The sequence below is a fragment of the Haliotis asinina genome, chromosome 13 (assembly GCF_037392515.1).
Source record: "Haliotis asinina isolate JCU_RB_2024 chromosome 13, JCU_Hal_asi_v2, whole genome shotgun sequence".
Lineage (NCBI taxonomy): Eukaryota > Metazoa > Mollusca > Gastropoda > Lepetellida > Haliotidae > Haliotis > Haliotis asinina.
In genome coordinates, this window is record NC_090292.1 from 29,132,747 (window position 1) to 29,154,091 (window position 21,345).

The 21,345-nt window shown below is 39.8% G+C and overlaps 1 protein-coding gene across 4 annotated transcripts in view; it reads left to right on the forward strand.

The window, feature by feature from the left end:
- Window positions 1-12,705: 12,705 nt before the first annotated feature.
- The window catches only part of LOC137259264 (paired amphipathic helix protein Sin3a-like), a 48,361-nt gene continuing 39,721 nt past the window's right edge, over window positions 12,706-21,345 (forward strand). For 2 of the 4 annotated variants that reach the window (XM_067796897.1, XM_067796898.1), the window contains exons 1-2: window positions 12,706-12,796; window positions 17,403-17,506. In XM_067796897.1, the coding sequence (XP_067652998.1) occupies window positions 17,480-17,506 (27 nt within the window). In that variant the 5' untranslated portion in view covers window positions 12,706-12,796; window positions 17,403-17,479. The remainder of the gene's footprint in view (window positions 12,797-17,402; window positions 17,507-21,345) is intronic. The other 2 variants (XM_067796895.1, XM_067796896.1) reach the window with 1 other exon arrangement.

A 21,345-nucleotide genomic window follows, 5' to 3' on the forward strand; every position in this document is an offset into this window, starting at 1 on the left:
ATTGATTAGCTCGGCCAGTCAGAAAACCACATTCATGAAATGAGATAAATAACACTGCCAAAACGTCTTCAGTGGCACAACACGGCGATCTTAGCACCATGTCTGTCGTAAGTCTGGAATAGGGAATGAAAGTTGCAATCATCACAGCGCTAGGATCGCTTTGTGCATGTGGCCTTAGTTCTATCATGACGATTACCAAATTCATTACATTCTGCACATGGACTAACGACCAGAAGATGTTTGGTTGGTCAAAGTACAATGGTCAAATCCAGGTCAGATGTCTATAGTTGTGGTCATAAATAGTCATCGTTCAAGATGGCTGTTGTAGCGGCCATTTTGAGAATCGGAATCAGGGCCATAGCAATATATGCATTATGTGGAAGAAGGCACACTCATGTTGCTAAAAACATTGGGGAAGTGTTCAGGTGAATAATTTGACCTGACAAAAAGTGTAAGATATCCCATCAGAACCAGCAAAATATACCACTGAGAAGTCTTTGTATTTGTATTTTTGTATTTGTATTAACAGAAAGCAAGATAGAGAGATTCACAATAGAGGTTTCATGTACAATGCAAATGAGTCAAGTCTAAAGTAATGGGACAAAAATACTGTACCAACTCAAGTCTTGATTTGAGACTGAGAAACAGTTGTGCAGAATGTAACACAGGGAGCGGTCAGGCAGAGGTAATCTAAATCAAGCGCTGACGGAGAGGCAGACATATCGGCAACCTGAATATATATATAAAGAAAGTGATGACAATGCCGAGCGTACAGTTGTAGATATATACCAAGTAGTTTCCGAAATATTTACACAACACGGATCTTCTCCTACATGTTTCAATCTTCAGGGAGAGGAAGACACATAAACACCAGTTAATTTGTGTGTGTCCCGTCGTCAACACAATAACCAGCCTTTATATAGAAAGTCACTGATTCCTAAACGTTCCAGCGAAGCATGGAACCTTCGCCATGTTTCGTCTTTTTGGTCAAACAAACCAAAGGACGGTAACTCTAACGTGCTCCCTCAAAAGGTCACTAAAATACTAATAGCACTGAACATTTATGATACGAAATGCGACCCATAATAGCTATCATACAATATACAGAAAATACACTTTCGTACCACAAGCCTCAACAGTGCGAGGGGATGTCAGTAAGTTTTGTGTCTTGAGCATTTTTCACACCCAGGTGTCACAGCCTATGGTACGACATTGAACCTTGGGCTGTAGCTGTTGTGATATATAAGTTTTGGTATCCTACTATCAGAAGTTATTGAACAGCTCACACACTGACAGAAACAGACCCCCCTCACGGCAGTGAAAATGAATAAAACTGAGTATAGAGCAGTAATTAAGTTTTCAGTTCTTGAAGGAAACTCGGCGAAGAACATTGAAGAAAGGCTTTCAGCAGTTTATGGGAAGTCTTCCCCTTCATCTGCTACCATCAAACGATGGGTCAATGAATTTAAGCATGGTAGAGAGAGTCTTGAAGATGACCCCCGTCCAGGTCGCCCAACAACTAGCACTAGTCAGGAAAACATTGACAGAGTGCATAGACTTGTGCTGGAAAATCGTCGAATCACACTCCACGAGTTAGAGGAGACTACAGGCATTTCACACGGATCCATCGAGACAATTCTTCATGAACATCTCGTCATGTCTAAGGTGTCCGCAAGATGGGTGCCAAGAATGCTTACAGGTCAAATGAAGCAAACAAGGGTTACCATAAGCAACTCCATGTACCAGATACAACAAGAATCCAGAAGAGTTTCACTTTAGGCTAGTAACCTGTGATGAAACCTGGATCCACCACTATGATCCTGAGAGCAAACAAGAATCCATGGAATGGAAACATGTCACTTCTCCCAGGGCCAAGAAGTTCAAAGCCTCCAGATCAGTGCAGAAGGTAATGGCGACAGTCTTCTGGGATAGCAAAGGTGTCATCCACATAGATTACTTACCAAAAGGAAGAACAATGAATGGGGAATGATACGCTAACTTGTTGAGGCAGGTGCGACAGTCAATCAAGGAGAAGCGCCAGGACAAGGTCAGACGTGGTATTTTTCTACATCAAGACAATGCCCCAGTACACACCTCTCGCGTTGCAGCCGCTGCTGTCCAGAAATGCGGGTACGAAATCTTGCCGCATCCCCACTACTCTCCAGACCTGGCACCAAGTGATTACCATCTGTTCCCAAATCTCAAAAAACACTTGCGTGGTCGTAGATTTCAGGATGATAATGAGCTTATTGCTGCTACTGAGACTTGGTTTAAGGACCAAAATGGCGCCTTCTACAGAGATGGCATCAGCGACTGGCAGAAAAGATGGAACAGGTGTCTTGACTCACAAAGGGACTATATTGAAAAAAAAGTGGTTCATACCAATATTTTGTGTTTTTCTATGCAAGGCTCAAAACTTATTGACATCCCCATCGTATATCAATATAAAGCTTTGGCTAGAAGATAGGCGCCCACTGTACCAATCAGGCTGGTGAATTGTTAACCCTGACAACCCTATTTATTTATTTATTTATTTATTTATTTATTTATTTATTTATTTATTTATTTATTTATTTATTTATTTATTTATTTATTTATTTATTTATTTATTTATTTATTTATTTATTTATTTAACTAGGTGATGAGCTGACCTTCCCCTGATGTATGCGATGTTTCGTCCCTCGCGGACTCAGGTTACCGACATCCTGGACTAGACTTGGATAACTGATCTTTATGTCTTTAGACATAATCTCCACAGTTTGACAGGGAAACAAATATGAAAAAGCACATCAATATTATCATCGTCGTCGTCATCGTCGCCGTTGACGGCATCTTTATTATTTTTTATCATCACCATCAACATCGGCATCTTTATTCGGATAATGCGACGATTCAAAACAGATTCTTGTATAGCTGTCAAACTGTTTTCACCCTTCACACCGAGAGGTGACAAACAGCTGAACGGCGATTGACAAGCTTAAGTGCTGAGTAGCAACTGAATGCGTTCAGTTGCTGTTTCACCAGCCGTTGGTCACCACTCGGTGTGAGTTCAGAGCAATAGTGTATGAATTGCAACTTCTTTATTTCAGTTTCATGCCTGAAAATAGCATTCATGATAGTTTCTTAAAACACTCTTTCCCTGATCCATCAAACAACTGCAGATTTCAGATTATTTTGAGTACAAAGGTTTGAGGAATACGTGTCACATATGTTTTGTGCACATATCCCTGTTCAGAGATATTTTAGTTATTTGCCGTTCTCTTTTGAACCAAAACAGACTATAGTTTGTTACTTGTATTTCAATGTCGTTTTCCACGACGGTAATTGGTATTTTCGCGGTCTGCATCAGTCTGTTGAACAATCCATAGCTGGTAGGAGGCATTTGGGCATCGTAACCCCATACTTTAAGATCGACGTGGTATAGTGGTAATTAAGAGCTTCCGCCCGGATGGCGGAAAGTCGGGGGTTCGATCCCCGACCGCGTCATATCAGAAGACGTTAAAATATGGCACTTGTTGGTCCTTGCCTAGGGCTTGGCATTGAAGGGAAAAGCAGGGGCTGGTCGACTCGGAGTCAGTATAATGTGTCTGAGTAGAAAATTCCTGCTTAACTGTCACGCGGTATCTCAGTGAGCTAGCACTATAAAACCAGATTATTCTCAAATACGACGTTATATCCCATTTCGCTTCGCCTCGCCTCGCCTCGCCTCGCCTCGCCTCGCCTCGCCTCGCACCTCACACCTCATACATCACCTCATCTCATCTCGCCTCTCCTCGCCTCGCCTCGCACCTCACACCTCATACATCACCTCATCTCATCTCGCCTCGCCTCGCCTCGCCTCGCCTCGCCTCGCCTCGCCTCGCCTCGCCTCACGTCACCTCGTCCCACCTCGCTTCATATAATCTCCCCTCCCCTCACTTAGCATGTGGATCACACTTGTGTCCTGTAGCCATACTGTCTAAACTCCATATTTGTCTATACAGTGTGGACACTGCACTGCGTTACACAACAAACAAACAAACAAACCTGCCCATGGTTCGCCGGTCCTCAAGATCTCATTCAAAACATGCAGCTGTTACTTATTCTTGGCTGTGACCAACACAAAACGGTGTCTGAAACATATAAACATATTCAGTATAAAGATACTGTAATATTTAATAAAATTAAAAGATATTACAAAATATTGAACATAAATATTGAAACTATAAAACTATATACCAAAAGGCTGTCGGAATGTGAAACGTCTGATAGGCCACACTGACTGAAAAACCCTATTTGTAGCAATACGTTCTCTCCTGTTAGAGTCACAGGCCAATACATTTTATCTTACCTCACACATAAATGTCGTTTTCTGATTGGCTAAGCGCTCTTCTATTATTTTCAATGTACCCCGCTTACAAGCGAGGTACATTGCAATGTATCCCGCTACCAATGGCAACTCGTTCAGTACTTTGTAGTAGTACTTCTTTATCTCGAGTACCACTGAAACACACATGATGCTCGGAAATTACCGATGTTTGCGAATGCACATCGATGGAAGGGAGATAACACTAAATTTATTTTTTCTTGTGTCGTCTGCAAAATCTAGAAATGGCTACGAAAAGATTTGCCTCGCATTCCAACAAATAAATCTCGAAAAGAGGTTCAAATGTAGCCCCTGTAAATATTAAGAGAGGGAACTACCCCTCGGCGATTTTACAGAGACAATACATAGGGAAACACAGTAAGATGGAAGATTCGAATCGGTTGATTCACGCAGGTTGACTGAAGTCGGAAGTGGGAACGGGATAATAGAGTGATTATCATCGACCTACGGAATTGGGATTCGATGACATGTACCTACCAAGTCAACGACTTGACCCCTGCAACGACAAGACTGATTGTAACCCTGATCTTCAAGGGGTAAGACAAGTGTGGGTTGCTGAAGACCAATTCTAACCCGGATCTTCAAGGGGCAACACAAGCAAGGCTTGCTGGCATCATTGGTTCATCTGGGCAGATATGATCAGGTTCTGAAGGCAGCAACCAGTGAGTCACTAGTCAGATGGATACTATGCGCTATATAAGTGATTTATTACATATTTTTAATTCTAACGTATATTTTCACGGGTCTCCTCCCGATCAGCATCTTTGAGGATTCCGGGTCTCTACTACTAAATACAAAGGGATTCATGATATCAATCACTGGATTAACAGATCTAGACTTGAGATTATTTCCACTGCAATGCAGCAATACAGACATCTTGACAAAATTTAATGCTTGCATAAAATTAAAACATATACGTATTCATGATCATGTTAAATATTTTGAGCCATTTTGAGTGAAATCAGGATCGCGACAAAATCCACGTGCCTCTTTGTGGTCAAGAAAGCATTATAAACTATCACGGTCAAGAAATACAACGGGGCTCTTGATCCCCAAATCGGCTATCGACCCACAGATAACACTGTATGGAGATGTCAGTACAGAGACATTGAGTGGGTGAGTGGGCTGCTTAATTAGTTAGTTAGTTAGTCAGTAAGTTAGTTTAGTAAGTTAGTTTAGTTAGATAGTATAATTAATTGGCTGTTTAGTTAGTTTAGTTAGTTACTTGTTTAGTGAGTTAGTTTAGTTTGGTTTAGTTTCGTTATACGCTGCTTTTAGCAACATCCCAACAATACCTCGGCGGCTTATATTTCAGCATATATAGACATCCAGACAGACAAATCCAGTACTCTGGGTAATGTCGTGATTATGGTGACCACTAATATAGTTCAGTATACTAGTAACCGTAGGTAGTAATTTGTAGAAGGCATTTCGACAAAAATGTGCTGTAAGTTGCCTGGACACACATACAGTTCGTCCTATCAGTCAGTTCGTTATAAGCGTTGTATATTTTAGGTTTTATTAATAATACAATCATGATTCTACCACAAATTTGACAAATCTGAAAAGTTTAATCTTATGATTTACGGACCCGTGATGGTCGGGGGTGGAGTAAGTCTACTAAAACTAAACTCACTCACTCACTCACTACGATTTACGACTCGTGAAGAGGCGCGTTAGAATTGGTCTTCAGTAAACCTTGCGTGTCGTAAGAGACGACTAACGGGGTTGAGAGGTCAGGTTCACCGACTTGCTGACGCATCTCATCCTATTCCATTTGTGTAGTAATGTGGATCGCTTGATTATCTGATCAAGACTCGATTATTTACAGACCGTCGCGGTATAACTGGAATGTTGCCGAGTTAAACAACCAACCAATTTATACTGAATTAGGCAACGATATTTGACGTAAGTTCAAATTATGAACCCTTGAACCGAAACAAATGACGAGGGAAAGCGGAAGACGGGTTTGTGATTGAGACAAGATATCCTGGAGCCAAAGAATTCTGAATACCATGTAGCGTTCATTATACAGAAATATTTTCCCTTTCCGTATGTAACAATATTTTTCTAGACGCATCATTATGTCGCATCGAAGTTTCGGGTTAGGACTGTGACGCGACAGCCGACAGGTGGTACAGGGGCAAGCGTTTGTCTTTAGTCCACATGCGTCAAAAAGTAAAGGTTAAACATTTGAAAATTCTTTCCTCAGGTCGTGATCATTGAATCAGTTTGTCCGTAAATGAAAGTACCCCACCACATATTACATTTTAAAAACTGTTGCTGGATTGAGCGATAGTTCCACAGATATAATTCTTTCAGTTCAGTTCGAAATCATACGAAAAACAAAATAGCAAAAAAGATGGCTGACGCAAACAGAGGAAGCCAATCCGTAGGCAATAACATACGCAGGGTACGGGTGAGTGAGTGAGTTTAGTTTTACGCCGTACTCAGCAATATTCCAGCTATATGGCGGCCGTCTGTATATAATCGAGTCTGGACCAGACAATCCAGTGATCAACAACATGAGCATCGATCTGCGCAATTGGGAACCGATGACATATGTCAACTAAGTCAGCGAGTCTGACCACCCGATCCCGTTAGTCGCCTCTTACGACAAGCACAGTCACCTTTCATGGCAAGCATGGGTTGCTGAAGGCCTATTCTACCCCGGGACATTCACGGGTCAGTAGTAGTAGTAGTAGTAGTAGTAGTAGTAGTAGTAGTAGTAGTAGTAGTAGTAGTAGAGACGGTTGTAGTGGTTGTAGCAGTACTGGTGTTAACCAGCAGTAGGTGAAATATTAGTGATAGATAAGAATATAAACAATAAAAAACAGACAAAAGGCAAAACAACATCAGTCTAACCAAGACCATATAAGACATTGTGGTCGCTGGTCCAACATCGAAGAGTCAACAGTCGGCAATACAATGCGCGAAGAGTTATGTCCCTTCCACCAGTCAGCACATTCAACCGTGGCCATCAACGCACGTGGGCTGCGGAATATGTCGAGCTCGTCCAAGTGTAATAACGACTTCGGGCTAAACAGGGAAACAGTCTTGAAACGTCCTCTCCATGGTGACCAACGACATACGCCAACGTGTATCTAATTTTAGACTGAATGATACGAGCGACACCTGATGACCACCTCACGCGTCTAACTGGTTCTAGGATTGGGAGCGGCTAGATTCCGTAGATTTGCACTTTTCAAATATATGCGACAGAAGTCCAGTTCATCGAGGGATTGGTGTAGTTAGGATTTCGGTAGGGGAGTGAGGGTATTGGATTGGCTGGCTGGCTGGCTGGATAAATATAGTTGTACAAATAGTCACCGTCTTGTGAGAATTGTAGAGTCTGTCGTTGGTGATCGGTGTCAGCTCTGCTACAATTCAGTTTTATTTCCGAGTCTAAGGGGTGGTGGTTATTCACAAAATATACGGTGTATCTATCATTAGTTCCACAGTATTGTCTTTTTAACAATTAATACTGAATGTCTTTAAAATATCGTTGAGTAATTGAGGTTGCCACTAACTAGCGGGACAAAGTTTCTGTACATCACTACAGCTGCGCGGCACACAGTTTATGCAGGAAGTGAAGCCTGTTTCTTGTGCCATGTGATATTCCTGACATGCTCCAGTACTCGTTGTAGGGGTTGCAACCCCCTGTTTTTCCAAGGTTATGTTCTGATGTTCTGATTCTCCAATCAACACTCACCCCCACCCCACCCGCACCCTCACACACCAACACAGACACACACACCCCACACCCCACACCCACTGAAGATAAAAAATGACAAAAGTGCACACCCCCCCCCCCCCCCCCCCCCACCCCTTTTTCGAAAGGCTGGATCCGCCCATGGCTGGAATGTTGCTAAAAGCAGCGTAAAACCATACTATAACTCACTCGTGATAGTATCAACTCATATCATCTATAAATATCGTGTCTGGTTCAATGTAAAATGAACACCCGTGAATATCCGGGTTGGTCTCTAGCAGTTCATACTTATCATACCCAGTGACGACGCATTAGAATGTGTCTTCAGTAACCCATGCTTGTCGTATCCGGTGACTAATGGGACAAGCTGGTCAGGCTTGCTGTTACCGATGAAACATGTCATCGTATCCCAGTTGAGTAGACCATGTGGTTTATCACGGGATTGTCTGGTCCAGATTCGATTATTTACAGACCGTCGCGGTATAGGTGGAATGTTGCCTAGTTAAACAACAACCAACCAATTTACACTGAATTAGGCAATGTTATTTGACGTAAGTTCAAATTATGAATCCTTGAACCAAAACAAATGACGAGGGAAAGCGGAAGACGGGTTTGGGAGGGACACAAGATACCCGGGAGCTGATTGTTTGCAGAACGCCGCCATACAGCTAGAATGTTGCTGGAATGTTGGTGTAAAACAAAACTCACTCACGCCAATAGTCACGTCGAAGACTCGGGTTGGATGTCCCAAATGGGCACATTGTATGAGGCTAAGCTCCTGTGTTCCCCGGCGTGATATAGCTGGAATAAGTGGCACAAACCCTCAAGCCTGACTACCGTGTCACTACGACCGTTAGATTCGGATTAGAAACAGTCTTCAGTGACCAATGCTTGTCGTAAAAGGTGACCAACGGGATTGGATGTCTTTATTGATGTGTGCGTATCCCCGTTGCGTGCATCGATGCTCATGCTGTTAATCATTAAATTGTCTGGTCAATACACGACGTAGCCGGAATATTGCAGAATACGGCAACAACAAACGTGTGCTCATGACATCCATCACTAGTTTGTGTTGTGCATATATTTGCAGGTAGCTGAATGTGAAGGCTTACTATGTCGATGAATGATGTTTATCACAGAGTTGAAAACATTAACGCCCGTTGCCATCCAACTGGATAATCGCTGAGTGCCCCGTTAATCAATACACAGACCAAACTGGAGATTATTGACTTTTCAACTCATGTTTTATTCAAATAGAACAATGGCCGCTTAGTCAAACAATGACACGTTTGTTAATCCCAAATATTTGTGAGCGATCATCCATTGCGTGACCTATCTTTAGAATACGGCACCAGAAACTTGACAAAAACGTCATAATACTCATTTACGTAAATGTAGGTGATTAGGGTTAGGGTAGGGTTGGGGCTGGGGGTAGGGTTAGATTAGGGTTAAGTTAAACTAAGTTAACCTAACCCTACCGTCCTCACGAGAAGATGTATTCTAAAGGTGCTCCCATTGCGGTTATGAGTACAGACACACAGGCATACAGGCAAAACCCGTTTTACCCGTATTTAATACTGGCTATGTGATTTTATCAACAGCATCATACTGGCTGCATGTATTTACCTCAGCCTTTACATATATCATAATTCATGAAGATACTACGAGATACTGTAATGGTCAAAAGTTACATAACCAGAAAAAGACCAACAGGGTTGTCAAATTTTACACAAAATGACCAAGTAGATTAATTGTACACTTACAAAACCCATTATCTAGCCTCGTGTAAGAATGTCGAGTTTTAATTGGTCCACGTGACTCTGATAAAATACCATGTACATCCATCACGATCCGCCAGCGGGAGTATAAAAGTCGTGTACTCCCGCTACGAAAGTCATATCACCCCACTACGCCTCGGTGACAACGCGAAGTGTGAAAAGCGTGCATCGACAAGCCTGTAGTAGTCTGTCGTACAGACCATGAAGTATATATATCAACGTTTTTCTCAGTAAAATATGTTCATTTCAGAGACTAGCTGTTAGTCTAAGCCTGTAGTAACGTGCGGTGCATTGAGGTCAAACAATCAGCTGTTGTCAACATGGCGCAAGTCGATTCGATGCGTGTTGTTTTGTTTTGATTTAGTGAAAACATTCAGCTAGATAAATGCATTATCACATCATGTCTCGGGGTTTTATCACCCTTGTAAGGTTGTATTCCCCGAGCCAGACACTTTGTTGTCGTCTGTGTTGTACTGTACTCTAAGTGCTGTAAAATCAATTTTTCACTCCTCCCTGAAATGTACACCCTCTGAAATAAATAAAGAGAATTTTTAACTAAAAAACCAAACCAAACAAATGTTTTAAATGACGGTAGGGGTGTTGTTCCTTAGCATGGTAAAATTAGCACGTGGGCTTCAACCAAGATGTATATCTGTGTGTCTGTGCGTGTGCGTGTGCGTGCTTTTGTGTGTGTGTGCGCGTGCGCGTGCGCGCGTGTGCGTGCGTGCGTGCGTGTGTGTATGTGTACGTACGTGTAATTGCCGGGCAGGGTTGCGATTATTTATGACCGTTCAAACTTGCAAACCGTGCTTGTTGTTAATTTACTTTCTTAAAGAGCAGCGTCACTGCCATTAGGGAATACTGTACATACCGCATTTTGAGAAACATACGCCGAAGTTTGTTTATTTGTTTGTTTAAACCAATGTTGGTTGCTACAGCCGACTAACACGTATCTGTGTGATTTGTGACATATGTCACAGTTGGTGACGTGTGACATATTCCAAATGTGGCCTGTTACACGGAAAATGTTTAATAATGGCATACGGCCATTTGTTGGTCGTTGACCCAACGTTCAGTCAAATCAAGACCCGTCAAGTTCCGGGTTGGACATGGTCTTCTGCAAGCCATGCTCGTCGTAGGAGACCAGTAACGGGATCGGGTGGTCAGGCGAGTCGCTGACCTGGCTGACACATGTTATCGTGCTGCAATGGCGAAGATCGATGTGGATCACGGGATTGTGTGGTCCAAACTCGAATATTTACAGACCGACGCCCTATAGCTGGAATGTTGCTGAGTTGAACAATAACCAACTAACATATATGTAACCTCAGCATCGACAGTTTCCATTTTCGTACTTGCTAAATATTGCTGAGTGTGGTGTAAAATAAAACTCAGTCGCTCAGTCAAAATACCCCCGAGTTAGAATCTGCGCTCACTCTCCCTTTCTCCGGTCCAAACGTACCACGGATAGTAATCCGTAACTGCAATAACAGAAAAACAAACAAACATTAAAATATTTCAGTTTATCTTTTAGTATGCGTATCACGTGACGATGGCCATGTTGCAACAGGAAACCATCGATGTGTCAATTATACATTATGAAGATAGCAGTCATTTAATATTCAAGGCATAAGGATGGAAATTTCACAAGTGAACGAGTGCCATTCCAGACAGCAATTTACGCTTGCATGCATGCATGATGCACATGCATATTTATGTGTTTGTGTGAACTCGTCTGTTTTCACAAACAAAAATATTTCTTACCTCAATTTCAATCTATACTTCATTGGGCAAAACAGGCTCTACGACTACTGTTCACGTTTTCCACAAACTTGACTTCCAGTGTATATTTGAATTAAAATAGCTTCAAATACTTCATTGATGCTTGAATGTCATTTTAATATTACGACGTTTCTTTTGTCTGTCAGTATATATGAAACAAGCCCAACGTTATCCTTATACAACTTGTTCCTAAAAGTCAAATGGCTTGAGATGAAATGATAAACTGTTCTATGTCCACCGTTGCATTTTTGTGTTATTACAGAGAGTGAATATGAGAAAACAATTAAGAGGAAAAAATACACCCTAAATATTTCACTCGTTGCGTCTTCAGTAGTTCTCGTTACGGTATTATCTTTCACCCTGCACCTATGGGTCACTGAATATTAATTACATTACTATTTCATATAAATAATATCTGTGTAAGACCAAATTCCAGATGTATGCTGTTAGTTTTTTTGTTTTTGTTTTTCATTTCCTGAAATGAATGACATTTATCCCACAATTTACCGAACTCGTGTGCGTATACTGATGTTTCTTTTCAAAGTCAGTATATAAGGGAGGTAATCGCTGAGTAGTTCATATGGTGCTAGGTGTGAAAAAGATCTATAATTGATTGAAGTCAGCACTGTAGTAACTGTGATTAAACATTCTTGGAACATTCTTTTACTCTGAATTTCACTCGACAAAAAATTCATGGTTTAACACCGCGTTGGTGCCTCATTTCAAATTTTCTGTTAAAAAGTGGATGATTAGAATATAATTTCTGCATTACTTTGTTTACATTTCATGAACTTCTTTGAAAAGGTGCAAGAGAATATTTCCTTTGTTTTGTTAGTTTGTTATTTCGTTTCAAAACGCGTTTAAACATTTTTGACTGAAACGCCATCATCACTTGTGAATGAAAGTGTAGTAAAACATGCGTAGCTCTCTACGGTTGTAAGCTCGGAAACGTCGGGCACCTGCTCAATGACCCGGAAGCGGCAATGTTTACCTGTGTTTCCCGCAATGACGTTCAAAATGGTTCTGACAATTTGATTGGATGAATCTTAATGACGTCAGGGGGACCCAAATAGCATAGGCGAACTTTGTATGGGGTAGCCGCGGTGATTTCCCTGTGGATAATCTGCTGTTATCAGCATCATCTTGGTAAATATTACGGTAAGTAAAGCATTTTATAAACTATGAATGCTTTTTAGATTACCTGCATCTATATGTCAGGGTTCGATGGTGTTGTAGTTTGTGAATTTGAAGTGTTTTGAGGAAGCGGTAGGAAAGCCCCTCACAACAACCTTCGCCCAATGTTGTGTGACCTACATGGACCTAAACATTCCCGTAATTTTGTAAAACCGTCACCTACAGGGAAAACTAGAACACTCCTGTTCTTCTTAGAGTTTATAGAATCAGATTTCCGCATATGAACAAAATCGAGCGTTAGGTTTAGTTTGACAGGTCTGTCAAAATATGTGTCTGTGTGGCTGATAGAAATGGACTCGTCCAGGCTCGGCTATAAAGTCATCCAGGAAATGTCAAATTTGTGCACCAGAGTTCTTTTTAAAGTCTATATTACTATCTTGCCGTTATTCTTGAACCCCTTAAGCACGTACATGTTATACTAGTCCTGAAATCTGGTGGCTTTTGAGTTACATGCGGATTGAGGAATGCATCTCATTCTTTCCCAACGAGCGTATCTGTCCGCTACACGTCTAAATTTTGATCAAATTCAGGCTTCCCTGGTCATTCAAAGACATTTTATTCGTTTCCTTGGTCAACTGGGACATTAAACTGCATGATTTGAGGCAACTGTCATGTATGTAAATATGATTTATTCTCCTAAACGATGAAATGTTTGGTGAAATTTAGCGGGAATGATTCAATGTGGTGTGGTTATTCAGGAACAGCAGTTTACGATGGACGAGTCCATATTTTCACCATGTCGAAGAAAAGCTGCCAACATAAATAACGGTTTTATATTTTGTTAAAATTACGAAAATATTTATCTCCAAGGTTTCATCAATCAGCCAGTCTAAAAATTGTGTGTTTTGGCTGGGTCGTTTTCGTACCCCTGACTCGAAACATAAGCAGATAGGGGGGAGAGGTTTTTGGGACAGTTGATTATCCGTAGGGACACAGGTTGTTGTCAGCCATGATGTTTAGGTTATTGTGACTGGCTTCGAGCCAGAATTTTCGACGAGTTTGCTTGTCCACGCATACGATACAATGGAGATGAAAGTTACTAAGGTTTTGTATTTAGACGTTTTTTGTTTATTAATGTTGGCATGTGTTTTCTCAAAGCACCAGTCGTCCAACGGTAATACGTGTTTTGTTGACAATACAAATCGCACATGTTCATCTCGCAAAGACTTGTTACAACACCTGAATTACAGATGACTATTTCTGTTCGTCCGTTCACTATCAAACTATTGTTTTTTTTCTAATCTGTACTTTAAAATAGCAGACCGCAATTTTCACAGCAGAGCTACTAACAGTCCTGAATTCTTGTATTGTAACACAAAATGATGGGATTTCGTTAATATGAACCAGCAAGGATTGTGCTCCTTTAGTTTTAGTTTAACTTTGGTAAGACTTCTACCAGCTGCCCACCCCGCCACCCCCCTCACACACACACAAATTTTAACAATGAGGAAAAGTTTCTTCTAGAGGCATTTTTAGATGTTGAATGTCTTTTAATGTTGCTATAGGTCACATGCAACGCAAACCACAACTTTTCAGATTTTGATTCCTTTCGGTATGGACTTACAGTAACAAATTACCAAGAAGGCAAATTCAGCTTATGAAGTTGAAAAACAACGCAATGAGAAAAACACCCTCGCAAAATCAGAGTTAAAGCGATCCACTAATTTTCCTGCAGTGCCGGGGCAAAAGGTGGTTTAAACAGCTATGCTGTGCTGCACCAATAGTACATCCATACTGATTAGGTTCGCGAGGCTTGAACTGGGAAAGGCGACTTGTAAAACCATGGCAAGTGATGCGTGCAAGGATTATTGCTGTGGTCGAAGTTGGAGAACAGAGATGTTTCATGTTTCTTGTGATAACAGCAGTAATATTTTCAATAAAAAAAAACAATGGTCCCATACCTGTGGATATGCAAACCAAGTTGGTCAGTTTGAAAACTGTAATGTTTTAATTCATGACAATATGTAACTCACAACTTCAATCACTGACCGCATGCAATTTGAATTTAACACCTATTAAGCTATACACCATAAGCGACATACATTGATATATGGCTCGTGCAACTGGGTTCTGTCTCTGTCACTTATAATGTAATTACACAGACAGGCAGGTGTGATACTTGTACACATGGCATGTTATTATGTCCGTGGGTTGTAAACAAACTGGATCCATGTTTTCTTGGATGACTGGATCGGACTGAAACGCACAAACTGAGATTGTCAGTTTAAAGATCTGTGAACTTGAATGAACGACAGTGTCCAGCCACACATCAGTTCACCATCTCAGTATTTGTTGATGCAACTGAAGAGAGCTTGTATTCACAAAACCATAATGGATAACAACTTCTATTGTATATGATGCGACATTTCGGTATGGAGTCTTACACCGTTACCACTCTTGCTTGCGATGGTATATGAATCCATAGCAAAACGTCACATAAAAACGTCCACGAAAAAATCTTACTTTCTTATTTCTCACCATACTTCTAATCTAAAGTGCCAATCAAACAGAACATCCCACACACAATGAGCCCTCAAGGTGTCAGCATGAACCAGCCAATGAAAAGCTCTGATTGGGTTCGGTCTCTGGGGTGCTTCGTTTCGAATGAAGTAAGCCCAAGTACAAAATATTGCGCTTTTGATTTGCGATTGTACATTCATGATGTTGTTTATTAGTTTTTTCACAATCAGCAATGCATATTATATGTCATGAATAAGTGATAATTGTGTTTTAAGTATGGTTCTGTCTTTGGTTACATCTGACCTTTAAGATACAATTGAGACAAGTTAAAACTAATGCTTGTCAGATGAGGAATACGTGTTCTGCTGATAACATTTGACTAGAATCCATTAAACTGTGTACACACAGGTGATTTATACCTTTAACGTGATTTGATCCTTTTTGGGTATTCACCAACTTTTCACTTGGATGAAATATTTGATTTGATCTTGCTTTTAAGTAAATACCACATTTATAAGTGTAAGTTGGGAAAGACAAAACCTACATCACTGCAATTTAAGAAGGAATTACAATATTATTATCTCATAGAAAAAGTTAGACATTGGAATAAATCTGAGTTTAGTTTGAAAGAAAATGGGCACTGTGTCAGAAACTCACCATTGGCTAACATAGTTACATAGTTTTTAAGAGATCTGTGGGTGTGAATGAGAGAGTGTATGGTGTTTAAAAAAAATATGTTTACAATGTTGTTATGCTGAGATGCTTTATCGAGGGTGTGTTTGATCCTCCTGATGTCAGTGTCTCTCAAGAAGTTCTGTTTATGATAGGATTTGTTCTTAGCCACCTTGTCAAATTCTCATAGAACTACCCTGCCAAAAACAGACAAAGAAAACTAAGATCCTGGTTAACGTGTATAAGCAATATAATTATGTATACAAACATATTTGCTCTGTCAACTGTAACACAATCTGTACTAGACAAAATGAATTTTTAAAAAAGTCATTTAACTAGAAGGAACCTCAAGGGAGGATACGGGTGGAAGTCTTTCCTTAGCTTAAGGTCTGACTGGAATATACTCACAGGTACAGGTACTTACAACAGTGAAACACAGGTACACAATTGTAGACAAATTTGAAATATGTTCTCCGAGAATACATTGAAAGAACTATTTGAAGGAAGGATACTTTCGATCATTATGCACTGCAGTATATACTCTTTGTCATGCAGGGCTTGATTTAAGAGATGTCAACATACTTAAACCAAAGACCATATCTATATGGTCTCTGCTTGCACCAGGTGCAACCTAAGATAAAAACACAGTTTACACCAGCAAATTCCAGATGCACTGCTTTCATTGCAATGTGTAAGGAAAGAAATATGTTTTTTAATTATATAGATGTTTCATTCAAAAGTCTACCTAAACCAAAACCATCTTGCAAGCAAGCTCGGATTAACAGGGGTAAAGGTGATTGGTTACTGTGAGAATGCGGATTAACAATATATGATAACAAACGACCCGTGAAGGTCCCGGGGTAGAATAGGCCTTCAGCAACCCATGCTTGCCATAAAAGGTGACTATGCTTGTCGTAAGAGGCGACTAACGGGATCGGGTGGTCAGACTAGATGACTTGGTTGACACATGTCATCGGTTCCCAATTGCGCAGATCGATGCTCTTGTTGTTGATCACTGGATTGTCTGGTCCAGACTCGATTATTTACAGACCGTCGCCATATAGCTGGAATATTGCTAAGTGCGACGTAAAACTAAACTCACTCACTCACTGATAACAAACATAAGATTTCTAAACAGCAAACAAGTGTCATATACTGCAAGTAACAACTTCACACAAAGTCATTGTGAGATATTCAGTCAGACACTGGAACTGGCAGGTTGGTGATTTCTATCTGACCACTGGCGAATCTGCCTGATTTGTCAGAGGGTCAGACGCTATTCGTGAACACTGAAATGTGCGTAAAATGTGCACAAAGGTATAGGATGGCCACAACTTAGCATGATTAGTTTTGATCAGTACCTGAAGTCTGTTGACTAAAGATTCAGGTGAATGTTTATTATGTTGGATGTATTTGACAGATAAATGTCTTGTTGCAGATCTTCTTGTTGGCGGGTGACACACACAACCCTCATCTTATCGTGTTGTTGACATCACATACATCTCCCACCAAGAGATGATGCACCGTCGTCTCGAGGAACAGGTAATTTTTCACTACAGCTTCAACTATGCCTTGACCAATCAATGAATTGCAGTTAGTGTTTTGAATTGGGTGAAATCTCACAATTAATGATTGCTTCACTACCAACAAACTCTCAACGAAAGTTGATAAGCGCCATTTTCAGATTTTCCTATAGGATGATGCAACTTGATACTTGAAAGTGATGACTAATATATCATGAACGTTAACTTCCTGGAGGCTTTAAGAAATATTCACTCATGACTTTCAGGAATTGGGAGAGAGGATTTTGACAATAGGCCATTTTCCGAATTTTTAGCCTTTTTCTGAATTCAGAATGGACCACTGCCCTTGTATCAATAGTAAACTTTTAATTGGCCATTTTCTGTTCCAATTTGCAAAATGACACATAACCGCAGCCTTTCCTAATCCCTGGACCTTTCAGTGAGCAAAGTGGGTTTTCTAAGAATTAAACAAGATTTCAGGCCCTGACAACTTTAGAGATATGTCCAATCATCGAGTGTTTCAAAGACTATATTTATAGTTCGTGTTCGTTTGTGTAGTTTTATATATAAACTAAGTATAGTTTGTGTTTGTGAGAAAATGCTATTGCTTGCTTGATCATTTGGTTTCAGTTAATCAGAGCATTACTATTTGTAGTTATTGATTCTTGCATAACAATTAATCAGAGGTGGAAACGAAAACATGTCAATGCATCGACTGTGTGTCTGACTATCAATAGTTTAGTATTTGACTGCCGTTGATAAATGCAAAGTTCAGCGCAAAATTCAGGATGTTTGGGTGGAGACTTGCAGCTTCATTGAGTTTATGTAAGTGTTTGCTTGATCTGACTTTCAAGTTTCTTGTCAGTCATTAAAGGAGACTTAAACTAAGTCAACTTGTTTATATTTCATATAAACTATACATTCATTTGGGAAATGATTTTGAATGACATTACTGTGGGAGAAAAAACAAACTGTTGCAATAATTAGTTGAAATAGAATATTGCTATTGCAGTGGGATCATGCATTTGACTACCGCCATTTCAATAAATGTTTCCCTGTCAACAAACACCCCTAGTTTTCACCCCTGAATCTGTCAAGAACTGCTTTTCTATATGTCATAGAGGTTGATAACTTCCACTAAGTTTAGACTGATTATCGAGAAATATTGGAGGTGTAACTTTGAGCAAAAATGCTCAAAGAAGTCGCTGACGAGTCCAGCATCCTGAATGTAATTTATGAGCGACCCATGAATTTCAATCCAACTTTGTGTATAGTGTATATGAATTAAAACTTTTTTCAGTTGAAAAAATGTATGAAATATGTTGTTAATGATATCAACACTAAGTCCGATATTGATAATCTATAAATATTTTTCCTATTGATGACATTTCTGCTTATTGATCTGTATTGGCTTGCCTATTCTAGGCAGTCCTCTTGCTATCGTAATGAATTGCATTTTTAACAAAATATTTGGGTTCTTTGTGTCTGTCTGTCTGTCTGTCTGTCTGTGTCTGTGTGAATTTCTTATCAGTGATAAATTAGATCTTTAAAATTTAATACGAACAAGTCATGCGGTATGGTAACTTTGGGCATTTTGTCAAACTGTGGTAACAGTTTTGGATACATAGACAAAAACATACAGTTTTGTAAATTAAGTAAATTTCACTTACCTTCCATTCATCAATTCTAATGACATGTTTGAAGAGGAATCATTACAAGTAACAAACAAATTCAACTAAACTGTATATTGGAAATATGAAGCATGATTAAGCACCTTTAAAATGTCATCATGTGATGATTTCCACAAATTTGGGGGACTTTGAATTGTGGACTATTCAATCATTCATATCACAAGATTACTCAGGGATTTGCAGGGCACAAAGTTTTGCATCGTATGTACATGAAAATTTATGCAGGCAACGAAATAGACCAGTGCATCCACACGGATGCAGAAAATGTCCAAATGCGTTTTTTAATATTTTGATGAAGTAACAATATGTTGTCACCGAGTCTGCTACTAGCCGGGTTATTGATATCACTACTAGCTCCATTATGATATCATTTGCAGTTTAATTAATATGATGATCATGACGCACAATGATACACAGTCATGGAATTACAGCAATATTATAACGTAGTAGTAATAATAATATTTAAGTGTGTAGGACCCCTATTTTGTAGCCCAGGACCCCTGAAAATTAAGAGTCCCAGGGACCCTCAAATACTGAGTTTTCATCCCTGGAATATCGACATAAAACTATCATCAATAATAATCAGTGTTCATGGTAGGATTTGTACAAGTGCATGCAGATATGAAATCATAAATATGTAGAGCAAATCTTTTGGGGCGTGAAATGTTCATCACAAGCCTGAATCGTTTCAAAATTTATTGTTTTTTTTATATAGTGATTTTTTAAGGTACTTTTGGAAATTAAGGAGAGCAGAATCTTTGTGGGCAAAACGTGCATCCAAATTATTGTACGCATGTATTTTGTGTGATAATGTGAAAAGGTGTGATGAAGTAACAGATGCTGCACAAAGTTACGCCTTTACTCAACATTCAGGAAGTGTTTTATAAGTAATCCAAGCTTAAACAAGTAAACCATCAGCAGTGAAATATGTTGATTTCTTTCTGTTTTCACAACTCATTTTTGAACGAAGATACTTCCCCAATATTTATCTAATTGATCCATTTTCTGTTGAATTGGGTAAGTCCCAAAACATTCAAAGTAAATTAAAGCTTTCCACTGTTTTCCACTGTTTTTTTTTTTAATGTATGGCTAGATGTGTCTAGATTGCTAACAGTTGAAGCGATGGTGTAAATCCAGCAAGGGAAACAAATGTACTGTAAGTCCCCATGGTTCCTTGTATAGTGATCTACCTTCCGTTGTTGGCGATCCATAGCCTGCTTTTATATTGTATTGACCTCTATAATTTTTAGATTTTGTGTGCGTGTGTTTGTGTCTGTCTGTGTGTCTCGGTGTGTGTCTTGGGAAAGAGAACTTTGGCAATGGAATTGATAGCCATTTCCTGAATTTTAAATGGGCCACTGCCCTTGTATCAATCCAAATTTTAATTGGTCTGTTTTTCATTCTAATGTGCAAAATGGCCCATGGCCCCTGCCTTTCTCAGTCCCAGTAATTACATGATAGTCTAGTTAGTTTTACTGTCCTTAAATTTTAAGTGATTACCTTGTTTTTATTTCTTAATTATTGCTGATGTGATATCAAATTTTATTTTACTCAGTCACTCTGTTAAAGATTATCAGTTTCTATGATCTGTATTGATAACTTGTCAGAGCTTACTGAATTCTCAATAAGCTGAATTACCATGATGTGTTGTATGTCTCAGCATAGGTTTGTTGTTTTAATTCCTGGCATATTGGCGCAGTCTACTGGTCATAGTTTTCATGAAATCACACCTAGGACCCAGGTTTGATTTCCCACATGGGTACGTGTGAAGCCCATTTCTGGTGTACCGCCCATTCTCATCCCACACAGGTTATTTGTCACATCTCCTTACGAACAGGTGTTCTAATATGGGCTTTTTATGGTGCGAGTGTTCAGGATTTGTGATTGGTTGCAATCAGATTTAGTTGTGCAATCAGCGATGTTGTTTCAAAAGTGATCATACATAAGGAATTGCTAATTTCCATATGCTTCGTGAAAACTAGAATATATTCACCAGTGCGATGCGGAGGTGTTTCTTCTAGACTGAACTCAGTCATGTAAGGGCGGGTCACTGGCGTCTACATTGCCCTCATTGACAACGGATAAGTTAGCAGTTAAGTGTCTTGTTAAGTCCCTGGCAGAGGAGGAATATTTGTGGTCCACATTTGCTTGTATTAGTCAAGTTGAA